Consider the following 14,672-nt stretch of genomic DNA (forward strand, 5'->3'; position numbering starts at 1 on the left):
TAATGAAATTGAAATTAGGTTGAGTTTACAGCAGGTGGAAGGTGGGATTGCCAGGTGGAACAAAACCATGGAACAGCATTTCAGCAGAATGCAAGCTGAAGTGGCAGTAGAGAGGAGCAATGTTACAAAGTTAAGACAAAGGGAAACAAATGGAGACACACACACAGAGCGTGAGAAAGTAACAGACAGAGAAAGACAGATAGAAAAAGAGGAGTGCTTTATATTAGGGGCTGGAGTTTTAACTCACAGTAATATACCAATAGTCATGGTTGATTGCTCAATATGTAATAAATAGTAATCCTCAAAGTACAGAAAGGTAGACTGTTTCTGATTGCCTGGGTTTAAGTAGTTGCATCGGTGAACTTGTATGTACTTTAGTAAAAATTTTTAAGGTTTGGTAATGATTCAGGGAATAGCAAGATTTGATTTCCAGCGCAAGCACCAGTGAGGCATGACAACACAAAAAAAATTCAAAGATCATGCGAATTATCAGGCCAATGAGAAAGAGATCAAAGTAATGGCAAGAGTTAAAGACTTTTACTCAGGAGTGAAACGTCAATATTTTCAATGTTTGCAAAGTATCCATAGTGAAGAAGCAATTATTTAAGAATCAGATAAGTATAACACCAAATTCCACCAAGCAGGTTAACAGAAAGACAGCGTGACTGAATTGTGTCATTTGTGGCAGAGAAGGAAATTGAGCAGATACGGTCACAGTCACAGAAGTTGTTATCTGTAACTTTATCTTGGGCCTTTTTGGATGGAAACAGAGACAAAATTAGAGATGCCTAACAAAGACTTGTAAGAGTACAACACAGTCAATACTTAAGAGGTAAGAAAGGCAACCAGCAGAAATCTTACAGGTGACATTAAACTTTCATTACAAGTAATTATATCAAGCGCATTAATGTCATATTTTAGATTAGACTTCACTATTTATGCAAACATGAAAACTGAATCACTGTATATAGTGATTTTTATGGCAAGGGCACTCAAATGTCTTTTAATAACTGTCAACCATTAATTTAAGACAATTGGGAAAAATACCAAACTGCTTTCTACATAGCTGGTTTTGATCTGAATGCATTGTTGTGAAAGGACGCTGGAAGCAAATTTGGCATACAAGAACAAGGCTGTTAACATTTCAACTCCCTCAGTCTGTTCCACTGTTCAACAAGTTACAGATCATTCATGATCAAGCGTCTACAACTTGCCTCAATTCCCTAAACTGTAAATGCCTTGCCTAGCAAAAACCACTCAAAACTTGCTGCCTGACATCATCTCTGAAAGGCCTAGTTTGAATTTTAAGATTAAGTAACATTTCCAGATTCTGACCAGAGAAAATGGACTTTATCAGTGCACATTTCCAATCATCTTAAATAGTTTACTAGAATCACCTCTTAAAATTCCACATTCAAGGGTCTAAACGCTTTGTTTAAGCAACCTGCCTTTATAAGTTAACTTCTTACTCGCATATTAAACATGAGTTCAGTGTCTGATATTGGATCTAGTTCCAAACTCTGCAAGGCAAAATTTGCAAGCTACAAACATCAGCTATTTTCCCTGTTTTCCTGTAATTCTGATCCTACCTTGTCAAAGACAGACACCAGAAAATAGCATACATGTGAAAAAATTTGAATGTTCAATTTTATTGTTGATGAAGCAGAATGGAAAGATTAAAAAGGGAAAGGAAAAGGAAAATCAGGGAGAAATGGGAAAGAGTGAGATAAAAATGGAGGAAAAAAGCAAACAAAAGGGAATCGGGTATTTCTAAAGAAAATAAACGCAGGGATATGGGGGAAGAAAGCAAAACACAGACTAATTCAATAGCTCTTTGAAAGGCATGATGGGTCAAATCACCTATTTCTGCACTGATTTGTTGGACATTGCATTCAACACATTACAAACTATGCATTTGTTATGTAGGCTGCCAGTAACTACCATGAAGAGAGAGAAAAAAATAAGAGTAAATTTAAAGATTCCACAACATTACGGCAAATTTTGGATTCAGACAGTTCCTTTAAAACAATAAGTTTTGAATTAAGTGCACTTTTCACTGACACAGAAGCAGTGATCCTTTAAATACAAAGTGCAAACAGAAGAAAAGACACTGTATGGTCTTGATCAGGAAATTCAGTGTCTTCAATAGTCAACTTGGGAGATGAATGCATCTCATCTCAGTACTCAAGTGTATATTAGTTCTTGATTGTTTGAGTCAGCATAACAAAACCCCCAGCTTGTGGCAGTGGTAGTGACCCTACCTCAGGGCCGGAACACCAGAGTTTCAACTTCCATCTGCTCCACAGGATAGAAACAAATTTTACAAACACCTCATTTGCAAGTTTGTTAGTTCACAAATAAATTTTTTTTGGAAAGCAATAGTTTTTGCCTACCTGTAAACCATTTCATTAGTAGCAGTTTCATCAAAAGCATAGTCAAAACGAAAAGTTTGGTTTTCTAAGTACTTTGTTAAATCCACTTTTTGTTTTGGTTCATGAACCATTACAACATCCTTACTGGGAATTGTGATTACATCAAGATCCCTTATTGCATTTTCTGAAAGAGATTAAGACAAGGAGTTATGCTTTGCTTCATTTCTCATGATGCTACTTTGTTTATCTAAATCTCTTTTCATTAGAAATTGTTTACCAAATAATACATTCAACCACCTTCTTAAAACAGTTCTGTGGCATGTGGAATTATTTTGTATGCCATATGACAATTAAATTTAAGTGATCAGATTGTTCTGCTCAAGTATAAAGATTAACCAGAGATAAACAAGAATTTGGTGACCCAGATTTAAGAGTCACAAGTTGAACACAGACTAATAATATAAAGCATTTATCATCACCTGGAAGGGGGTAATGGTAGAATGTCCTGTAAAGATGTTTTTGTTTTTAAGAATACTTCCCAACAACTTAAGAAGTCCTCATTTTCCTCAGCCAGCTAGGGTATTGGTTACTTTTTGGGAAATCGCTAATAAGTTAGATTCAAGTAGGAGAATTTAACGGTGAGCTGCTACTGGTTAGCAACCACTTGCTACCAATAGACTTGACCTATTCAAATTTTCTTCATACTTTAGCTGTAATTGTCATCATTGGCCAGAAACCGAAACCCTGAATCAAGATAATCAGCCTTCTGAACCACATCTTGACTTAGAGCTCAAGAGCCAATGACGTAAATATGAGTAGATATACAGATACTGTGAATATAGATAACTTGTATTAGAGACTAAGGTGAATTTACTTTTCTAAATAAAAATGTAAATAGTACAACCATACAAACATCAATATCAAAAAGTGAGCAACCTACGCTATAAGGAAGGAAAACCGGAGAACTACAGACCAATGAGCCATATGTCATTGGTGGACAAGTTGTTGGAGGGTGTCTGAGGAACAGGAGCTACATGCATTTGGAAAGGCAAGGACTGATTAGGGATAACCAGCATGGCTTTGTGCATGGGAAACCATGTCTCACTAAATTGATTGAGTTTATTTTGAAGAGGTGACAAAGAAGATTGATGAAGGTAGGCAGTAGATGTTATCTATATGGACTTTAACAAAGCTTCAACAAGGTTCCACATGATAGACTGATTAGTAAGTTAGATGACATGGGACCAAGAAAGCTAGCCAACTGGATACAAAATTGGCTTGAAGGTAGGAGTCAGAGGGTGGTGGACACAGGGTGCTTTTCAGACTGGAGGCCTGCATGCCACAAGTATTGGTGCCAGTTCTACTACTTTCATCATTTATATAAATCAGTTGATTCATATAGGAGGTATGATTAGCAAGTTTGCAAATGACACCAAAACATTGTTGGTGCAGTGGTCAGTGAAGAAGGTTAATTCAGAGTACAATGGGATCTTGATCAGATGGGCCAATGGCCCAAATAGTGGGAGATGGAGTTAATTTAGATACATTTGAGGTGTTGCATTTTGGCAGGACTTATACAATTAACAGTAGAGCCCTGAAGCGTGTTGTCAAACAAAGAGACCGATGGGTGTAGGCTGTATAGTTCCTTGAAAGTGGAGTCGCAGGTATAGAATCATAGAATCTCCACAGCATGGAAGTAGGCCACTCAGCCCCTCAAGTCCAGACTGACCCTCCAAAGAGCATCCCATCCAGACTCACCCCTCTACCCTATCCCTGTAATCCTGTGTTTCCAATGGCTAACCCACCTAACCTGCATGTCCCCGGTCACTATGGGTAATTTAGCATGCCTAATCCACCTAACCTGCACATCTTTAGACTGTGGGAGGAAACCGGAGCACCAAGAGAAAACTCATGGAGAGAAAGGGAGAATGTGCACACTCCACACAGGTAGTTGCCCAAGGCTGGAATTGAATCTGGGTCTCTGGTGCTGTGACACTGTAGCACAAACCACAGAGCCACCACACTGCCCAATAGGGTGGTGAAGGCAGCACTTAGCATGCTTGCCTTCACTAGTCAGTGTCTTGTTACAGCTGTACAGGAGATTGGTGAGGCCACTTTTACAATACTACATACGATTATGGTCAGCCTGCTATAGGAAGGATGTTGCTAAACTTGAGAGGGTGCAAAAAAAATTTACAAGGATGCTGCTGAGACTGGAGAGTTTGAGCTATAGGGAGAAGTTGAATAGGCTAGGGCTTTTTTCCCTGGAGCACCAAAGGCTAAGGGGTAACCTTACAGAGGTTTGTAAAATCATGTGGGGCATGGATAGGGTGATTACCAAGTTTTTTTTCCTAGGGTGGGGGAGTTCAAAACTGGAAGGCATAGGGTTAAGATGAGGGGGGCGGGGGGAAGATTTAAAAAGGACTGAGGGGTAACTTTTATCATACAGAAGATGGTGCATGTATATACAAGGAGCCAGAAGAAGTGGTAGATGCAGGTATAATTACAACATTTAAAAGACATTTGGATGGGTATATGAATAGAAAAGATTTAGACATACGTGTGTCAAACACAGGCAAGTGGGACTAATTTAGTTTGGGAAACTTAGTGGACATGAACTAGTGAACCAGAGGGTCTAATTCTGTGCTGTATGACTATCTGGTCTTGGGGACTGGTTAATTTCTGAGTCCAGTAGGTTTACCAGCACTCCTTCCTGGTGAAAGTGACTGTTTTAACTGTTTCCTTCCTTTTCACCACTTAATTATCAAGTGTGTTTGGGATGTTTTTCAGCTCTCAGTCAATGAAGACAAACAAAAGAAAACCTGTTCAAGGCCTCTGCCATCTTCACCAATTCCAGAGGAGTGAAAAATATCTTACTCAAGTCCCCTCTAAAGGTCCTGCCTTTTACTGTGAAGCCAATCTGAACCTATGTGGTCTTTCTTCACAGGTGATAGAGACCAGCCCAGGCAACATCCTGGTAAATCTCCTCTGCAAACGCATCTTTCCTATTGTATGGTGACCAGAACTGCACAGTTCTTATGCTGTGGCCCACTAACATCTCATACAGCTCCATCATGAAATCCCTGGTCTTGTACTCAGTACCTCAATTAATAAAGGCAAGTATGCTTTCTTAACCAGCTGTCCTGATCCCACCAACCAAACATTTGTGGATAGGTACACCAAGGTTCCTCTGGTCCTCTACGTCCTGTGGTCTTATCAGTCTTTGTGTATTCCTTTACATTGTTAGTCCTCCCAAATGCATCACCCCACATGCTTCAGGATTAAGATTCCTTTTATCATTGTTCTGCCCATCTAACTAGTCTGTGTATATCATTGTAGTCGAAGGCTTTCCTCCTCGCTTTTACCACATAATTGTGTCATTTGCAACTTAGTTAACATGATTATTTGGATTTTTTTTAAACATATCCCATTTTGTTTCTTCCTTTATACGCAGTGTAACTACTGTTTGGGGCTTATAAGCCTCACGTGACCTTTTAATTCCACATGTTTCATATTTCTGTGCCTTAATTTTAAAATACACGTTCTCATATTGAAATTCTTCTTCAGCCTTGACCATAACAATTACTATAGTCTCCTACAGTTTTACAAACCTGAAAACTCTCCATTCCTCCAACTCTAGAATCTGGTCAAATCCCCACCTCTATCACTGACAGATGTACTTTCAGTTGTATAGATCAAAAGCTCTGAAATTTTATCCCTAAATCTCATCTCCTTTCTGACCTGATTTTAAGCTTCTGCTTAAAACAGAACACTATCTACAATCAATTACCCTGCCCACATCTTCTTTGATAGGCTATCATTTTTGTCTGATTACACTTCAGTGAATGTTTTACTCTTTTCTAACCCTTTTAATTAAAAGTAGTTGTTACCATTTTCCTGCACAAAAACATTTTGCAATTAAAAAGACCCTACAAGCAGCATAGTAACTTGGCTAAGGTATTATCACCATCCCAGGAAAGACTTGACCAATGAAATACAATGGCTTTTTATTCACATATATGAAGTCAAAGATCAAAAAAACAGAAGTTGACCAGAGGAAACTGATAGAAAGTCAACAGAAACAGTTCAGAAAAGTTCAAGTACTTCTGCAAATGAGAGATAAGCAGATAATTCAGATAATTCATCATTGGCATACAAGATTTCCTAAAACAAAAGCAAGGTTAGGACCACCAAAAAGAACAATCAGAAGAAAGCCATTACATCCACACAATGTTCATCACGAGAGTTTACAAGTGTCCAAAATGGTTTTGAGGTCATAACTCTCTTGGTATCAACTCAAGAAAGCCTGTAAGAAAACCAAGAATTTTTATCAAAGATGCTCATCACCAGCAAACCAAGTTGAGTTTTCAATATAAATATTCAACATTGTCAACTTGACATATAAAGATGTGAACCAGAAACAAATCGCTTAGCCCCTCAACATTCCTGTGCCATTCAATAAAATCTGATCAGATGTTCCACAGTCTCACCTAACCCAATAATTTAAAAAAGTTAAAGATTGCGAAAGCTTAACTATATATGGCAGGTGCTCCCTTTCATTTTTTTTAAAAAGATATCTATTCTGCGCATTCTGATATATCCCTTAAATGTTTATCACTATATTACAACTGACCAATCCTTTAACCTATTTTTTTTTAATTTGCCAGCTCTCATTAACTAGCTTTGCATTCATGCCTCCATTATCACTCTTATTTAAAATTCAAGACAAGTCTTGGAACCTCTCTTCCACATCTCAAACTAAACATAAGGTTCAACCATATTATGGTCATGCTACTGAAGGACACCTTCACTACATTCATCTCATGTACCTATTTTATTCAACCACTTCTATTATTGGTTCCAGTGCACACAGTTCCAAGAAATCTCAAAAAAATGTTCTATAAACTTTTAATCTAGGTTACATTTGCCCATCTGATTTTTCCAGTCTGTACATAGTTTAAAATCCACCATAATTATTGTTGCACCTTTATGACAAGCTCCCAAAGTTCCTTCCTTTATACTGCATTCTACCTGCTGTTAACTGTTAGAAAGCCTGTACACTATTCCTATAAAGTAGCTTCTTGCCTTTATAGTTTTTCATTTCTACCCAAACCACTTCTAAGTCCTAGTATCCTAAACTTAGATCATCGCTCTCCATTGTGCCTGTCCCAACAATGATTAACAGAATCAAATTACAATGTTTTGCCTGGCTTCCTGTACTTTCAAATGTTGTGTAGACATTCCTGGATTCCCAGTCATCAGGAAAATCCTGCCTGCATTTGCCCTATCTAGCCCTGTTAGAATTTTAAAGGTTTCAATGAGAAACCCCCGTTCTTTTCACCTCCACTGAATATAATTCTAATCATTGTCGTTTCTCTTCATGTGTCAGCCCAACCATCCAGAGAATCAGCTCGGTATATCTTTGTCGCACTCCCTCCATTGCCAGAACATCCATCCTCAGGTAAGAGATCCATAATATTCCAGATGTGAAATCACCAAGGCACTATACAATTACAGCATCACATCCCAGCTGTCCTTGAATCCTCTCATAATGAGGTCAACGTAACATTTCTGTTCTTAAACGCCTGCTGCACTTGCTTACTTACTTTCAGCAACTGGTAAAAGGACACCCAGGTCTCATTGCACCTGCCCCTTTCCTACCTGTTGCCATTCAGGTAAATAACTTGCCTTCCTGTTTTTGGTACCAAAGTGGATAACCTCACATTTATCCACATGATACTTCATCTGACACACATCTGTCCATTCACTCAACTTGTCCAAGTTACACTAAAAACTTCTACATCTTCCACTCTCTTAACCTATCCATATCCTTCTTTCACATCCTTATGTCCTGTTCACAACTTATGTCTCAATATTTGAGTCATCAGCAAATTTGGCAAACACACCTTCCAACCCTATATTCATTTATAAGATTAGTAAAAAGTCGCAGTCCCAGCAACTGTCCTTCTAGCACAAAAATCATTTCATTTTACCAAACTGAAAGTAACTCATTTATGCCTACATTCTGCTTATCAACTAGTCAATCCTCTTCCATGCAAAAATGCTATTCTTATACTATGAGAATTTAATTTTCTATAATAATCTTTGACACTTAATTAAGAAACCTACACTGCTGTCTGACAATAACAGTGAATCTGCATAGTTACTACGTTGTTGTTTGAGTTCAAACATCACTGGACATCGAGTGCTTCTAAGAAAAATTAACAAACAGCACAATTCACAGCTGACCTTGAAATAACCTACATAGGAGAGCTCACAGCAGGGGAGCAGCTAAGTGCATAGTTTTTAAGTGTAACCTTGCAGTTTTTTTGAAAATCTATAATACTGAGTAGAGTGGGTTCTTTTTTGATTATATGTTTTATTGAGATCAATCTCTTGATTAAAAATTTAAAAATATAAAACATAGGTACTAAGTTAGCCTGGAGCAGTGTTTTTCACAGCAGTAAGACTGTGCTATTTTCTGGGTCTGTAGATTGTTAAGATGCAAAGAGGACCTTTCGTACAGTGATGTTCTCTTATGTGGGAGATCAGGGAGAGTTTCCATGTTACTGATGATTATATCTGCAACAAGTGTGTTTCATTGTAAAGCCTATCAGATTGCACGGATCAGTCGGAGCAGCAGTTAGAGGCATTGAGGAATTTACAGGAGTTGGGGGTGTGATGGATGGCAGTTATGGGAAGGGAGAAAAACGGCAGATACAGTCAGGTAGATCAGTTACCTCCAAGAAAGATAGGAAGGCAGGTGGTGCGGGAATCTCCTGTGACTATCCCCATCTCAAACAAGTATGCTGTTTTGGAAAATATAAGAGATGGTGGACTCTCAAGAGAATGTAAAATGAACAGCCAACTTTCTGGTACCAAGAATGGTTCTAATATAACAACGGTACATCAGATTCCAAGAGATCAAATGTGACGGGGGACTCTCCAGTCAGAGGCAGAGACAGACATTTCTGCAGTCAATAGCGAGAAATCAGAATGGTGTGTTGCCTCCCTGGTGCCAGGATCAAAGATATCTCGGAGAGTGTGCAGAATATTCTCAAAGGGGAGACCGGCAGGAGGCCATTGTACATATTGGAATTAACAACATAGAAAGAAAAAAAGGGTGAGAATATAGGAAGTTAGGCAGGAATTTAAAAAGGAGGTCCTCAGGGTAGTAATATCTGGGTTACTCCTGATACTATGAGCTAGTGAGGGTAAGAACAGGAGGATAGAGCAGATGATTGCATGGCTGAGGAGCTGTACTTGGGAGAAGGGTTCACATTTTTGGGATCGCTGGAATCTCTTCTAGGGTAGATGTTGACCTGTATAAGAAAGAGAGATTGCACCTGAATTGGAAGAGCATTAATGTACTGGCAGAGAGAGTTGCTACTCAGGAGATTTTAAATCAGTAAGGTGGGAGGGGACCCAAGGAGACAGTGAGGAAAGAAATCAGGCTGAGATTGGTACAGTCGGGAAAATAAGCAAGTCGCGAACAGTCAGGAACAAAAACAGAGAACAAGGTATAACTGATCAATTAAACTGCAATTATTTCAATGCAAGAAGCCTAACAGGGAAGGCAGATGATCTCAGGGCATGGTTAGAAACATGGGACTGGGATATCATAGCAATTACAGAGATATGGCTCAGGGATGTACAGGACTGGCAGATTAATGTTCCAGGATACAAATACTATGGGAAGGATGGGGAAAGGTGGGCAAGACAGGAGTGAGAGTGGCATTTTTGATAAGGGATAACAATACTGCTGTACTCAGGGAGGATATTCCTGGGAATACTTCCAGGGAAGTTATTTCTCAGTTCCAGGTGGAACTGAGAAATAAGAAAAGGGATGAGCACCTTATTGGGATTGTACTATATGCCCCTAATAGGCAGCAGGAAATTGAGAAACAAATTTGTAAGGAGATCTTAGTTATCTGTAAGAATAACAGGATTATTACGGTAGGGATTTTTACTTTCCAAACATAGAATGGGACTGCCATACTGTTAAGAGTTTAGCTGAAGCGGAATTTGTTAAGTGTGTACAAGAAAATTTTCTGATTCAGTATGTGGATGTACCTACAAGAGATGCTACAGAACTGGACCTACTCTTGGGAAATAAGACAGGGCAGGTGACTGAGGGGGTCAGTGGGAGAGCACTATGGGATCAGCAACCATAATTCTGTTAGTTTAATATGGTGATGGAAAAGGATAGACTGGATCTAAGATTTAAAGTTCTAAACTGGAAGGTGGCCATGTTTGATGGTATTAGGTAATAATTTTCAAACGTTGATTGGGGGCAGATAATCTCAGATAAAGGGACGGCTGGGAAAATGGGAAGTCTTTAAAAATGAGGTGACGAGAGTCCAAAGGCAGTATATTCCTATTAGGGTGAAAGGCAAGGCTGATAGGTGTAGGGAATGCTGAATGACAAGAGAAATTGAGGTTTTGGTCAAGAAAAGGAAGTAAGTATATATCAGGTATGGATAGCAGAGATCAAGTGAATCCTTAGAAGAGTATAAAGGCAGTAGGAACATGAGAAGAAAATCAAGAGGGCAAAAGGGGACATGACATAGCTTTGGCAAATAGGATTAATGAGAATCCGAAGGGATTTTATAAATGCATTGAGGCCAAAAGGGTAACTAGGGAGAGATTAGGGTCCTCAAAGATCAGCAAGGCTGCCTATGTGTGGATGGGAGGTGGGGGGGGGGGGGGGGGGGGGGGAATACTAAATGAACATTTTGCATCAGCGTTTACTGTGGAGAAGGACATAGAAGGTATGGGGAAATAGAATATGGGGAAATAGATGGTGGCATCTTGAAAAATGTCCATAAAAGGTGGATAAATCCTCTGGTGGATGATCAGCAATACCCTAGAACTATGTGGGAAGCTAAGGGAAGTTGATTGCTGGGCCCTTTGCTGAGGTATTTGTATTAATACTCACAGACGAGATGCCAGAAGACTGGAGGTTTGCTAACATGTTGCCACAATTAAGAACATTTAAGAAAGGTGGTAAGGAAACTTTCCTGATATTGATTGGGAAAGCTATAGCTCAAGTTCGTTAGATGGGTCAGTGTTTGTGCAATGTGTGCAGGAGAGTTTCCTGACACAATATGTAGATAAGCCAACAAGAGGTGAGGCCATACTGGATTTGGTTCTGGGTAACGAACCAGGCCAGGTATTAGAACTAGAGGTAGGTGAGCACTTTGGGGACAGTGACCACAATTCGGTGATTTTTACTCTCGTGATGGAGAGGGATAAGTGTGTACTACAGGGCAAGAGTTATAGCTGGGGGCAGGGAAAGTATGATGCGTTGAGGCATGACTTAGGATGTGTGGATAGGAAAAGTAGATTCCAAGGCAAGAGCGTAATTGATATGTGGAACTTGTTCAAGGAGCAACTATTGAGTGTCCTTGATAAGTACGTACCTATCAGGCAGGGAGTGAAAGGGTCGTGTGAGGGAGCCGTGGTTTAATAAGGAATTGGAATCCCTTGTTAAATGGAAGAGGGCGGCCTTTGTAAAGATGAGGCGTGAAGGTTCAATAGGGGCGATTGAGAGTTATAATGTAGCCCGGAAGGACCTGAAGAGAGAGCTAAGAGCAGCAAGGAGGGGACATGAAAGGTCCTTAGTTGGTAGGATTAGGGAAAACCCTAAGGCTTTCTATAGGTACGTTAGGAATAAAAGAATGACTAGGGTAGGAATAGGTCCAATCAAGGATAGTAATGGGAAGTTGCGTGTGGAGGCTGAAGAGATTGGGGAGGCACTGAATGAATACTTTTCGTCAGTATTCACTCAGGAACAGGACATTGTTGTCGATATGAATACTGAGGCACGAATAAGTAGAATGGATGGCTTTGAGATATGTAGAGAAGAGCCCAAGTCCCTGGGCCTGATGGCATTTATCCTAGGATTCTCTGGGAAGCAAGGGAGGAGATTGCAGAGCCATTGGCCTTGATTTTTGTGTCCTCTTTGTCTACAGGAGTAGTGCCAGAGGACTGGAGGCTAGCAAACGTGGTTCCCTTGTTCAAGAAGGGGAGTAGGGATAATCCTAGTAACTATAGGCCAGTGAGTCTCACTTCTGTTGTGGGCAAAGTCTTAGAGAGAATTGTAAGGGATAGGATTTATGCACATCTGGATAAGAATAATGTGATCAAGGATAGTCAGCATGGTTTTGTGAAGGGCAGGTCGTGCCTCACAAACCTTATTGAATTCTTTGAGAAGGTGACTAAGGAGGTAGATGAGGGGAAAGCGGTAGATGTGGTATATATGGATTTTAGTAAGGCGTTTGATAAGGTCCCCCATGGTAGGCTACTGCAGAAAATACAGAGATATGGCATTGAGGGGTGAGTTGGAGGTTTGGATTAAGGAATGGCTGGCTGGAAGAAGACAGCACGGTAGTAGTTGATGGCAAAGGTTCATCTTGGAGTGCCGTCACTAGCGGTGTTCCGCAAGGATCTGTTTTGGGACCATTGCTGTTTGTCATTTTTATAAATGACCTGGAGCAAGGGTTAGAAGGTTGGTAGAGCAAGTTTGCAGATTTTACGAAAGTCGGAGGAGTTGTAGACAGTGAGGAAGGATGTGGCAGGTTACAGCAGGATATAGAGAAGCTGCAGAGCTGGGCAGAAAGGTGGCAAATGGAGTTCAATGTAGCTAAGTGTGAGGTGATTCACTTTGGTAAGAGTAATAAAAAGATGGGGTACTGGGCTAATGGTCGGATACTTGGTAGTGTGGAAGAGCAGAGGGATCTTGGTGGTCCATGTACACAGATCTCTGAAAGTTGCCACCCAGGTAAATAGTGCAGTGAAGAAGGCATATGGCGTACTGGCTTTTATTGGTAGAGGAATTAAGTTCCGGAGTCCTGAGGTCATGCTGCAGTTGTATAAGACTCTGGTGCGGCCGCATCAGGAATATTGTGTGCAGTTTTGGTCGCCATACTATAGGCAGGATGTGGAGGCACTGGAACGGGTGCAGAGGAAGTTTACCAGGATGTTGCCTGGTATGGTAGGAAGATCCTATGAGGAAAGGCTGAGGCACTTGGGGTTGTTTTCATTGGAGAAAAGAAGGTTTAGGGGGTGACTTGATAGAGGTGTACAAGATTATTAGGGGGTTAGATAGGGTTGACAGTGAGAACCTTTTTCCATGTATGGAGTCAGCTATTACAAGGGGGCATAGCTTTAAATTAAGGGGGGGTAGATATAGGACTGATGTTAGGGGTAGGTTCTTCACTCAGCGAGTCGTAAGTTCATGGAATGCCCTGCCAGTAGCAGTAGTGGACTCTCCCTCTTTATGGGTATTTAAGCGGGCATTGGATAGGTATATGGAGGATAGTGGGTTAGTGTAGGTTAGGTGTGCTTTGATCGGCGCAACATCGAGGGCCGAAGGGCCTGTACTGCGCTGTAATGTTCTATGTTCTATGTTCTATGAAAAGCCAGGAAAATATAGGCCAGTGAGTCTAACATCAGTGGTGGGCAAATTGCTGGAGGAAATCCTGAGGGACGGGATTTACAGCTATTTGGAACGGCAATGACTGATTAGGGATAGTCAACAGGGTAAAAACAATGACTGCAGATGCTGAAACCAGATTCTGGATTAGTGGTGCTGGAAAAGCACAGCAGTTCAGGCAGCATCCGAGGAGCAGTAAAATCGACGTTTCAGGCAAAAGCCCTTCATCAGGAATACAGGCAGAGTGCCTGAAGGGTGGAGACATAAATGACAGGAGGGTGGGGGTGGGGAGAAAGTAGCATAGAATACAATAGGTGAGTGGGGGTGGGGATGTAGGTGATAGGTCAGGGAGGAGGGTGGAGCGGATAGGTGGAAAAGAAGATAGGCAGGTAGGACAAGTCATGGGGACAGTGCTGAACTGGAAGTTTGGAACTGGAGTTAGGTGGGGGAAGGGGAAATAAGGAAACTGTTGAAGTCCATATTGATGCCCTGGGGTTGAAGTGTTCCAAGGCAGAAGATGAGGCTTTCTTCCTCCAGGCGTCGGGTGGTGAGGGAGCGGCAAAGGAGGCCCAGGACCTCCATGTCCTCGGCAGAATGGGAGGGGGGAGTTGAAATGTTGGGCCACAGGGCAGTGTGGGTGTCCCAGAGATGTTCCCTAAAATGCTCTGCTAGGAGGCGTCCAGTCTCCCCAATGTCGAGGAGACCGCATCAGAAGCAACGGATACAAAAATGATAGTCAACATGGCTTTGTGCATGGGAAATCATGTCTTACTAACTTGAATGGGTTTTTTGCAGAAGTAACAAATAGGATTGAGGGGGGGAAAGAGTGGTGGACATGATCTATCTGGACTTCAGTAAGGCAT

General features: G+C 40.8%; 1 protein-coding gene across 4 annotated transcripts in view; it reads right to left on the reverse strand.

The window, feature by feature from the left end:
• kif2a (kinesin family member 2a) overlaps positions 1-14,672 on the reverse strand; it is a 147,918-nt gene that overhangs the window by 57,894 nt on the left and 75,352 nt on the right. For all 4 annotated transcript variants that reach the window (XM_072571007.1, XM_072570998.1, XM_072570989.1 and 1 more), the window contains exon 9: positions 2,394-2,556. In XM_072571007.1, coding sequence (XP_072427108.1) covers positions 2,394-2,556 — 163 coding nt within the window. The remainder of the gene's footprint in view (positions 1-2,393; positions 2,557-14,672) is intronic.

The sequence above is a fragment of the Chiloscyllium punctatum genome, chromosome 1, assembly GCF_047496795.1.
Source record: "Chiloscyllium punctatum isolate Juve2018m chromosome 1, sChiPun1.3, whole genome shotgun sequence".
In the NCBI taxonomy this organism is placed as follows: domain Eukaryota; kingdom Metazoa; phylum Chordata; class Chondrichthyes; order Orectolobiformes; family Hemiscylliidae; genus Chiloscyllium; species Chiloscyllium punctatum.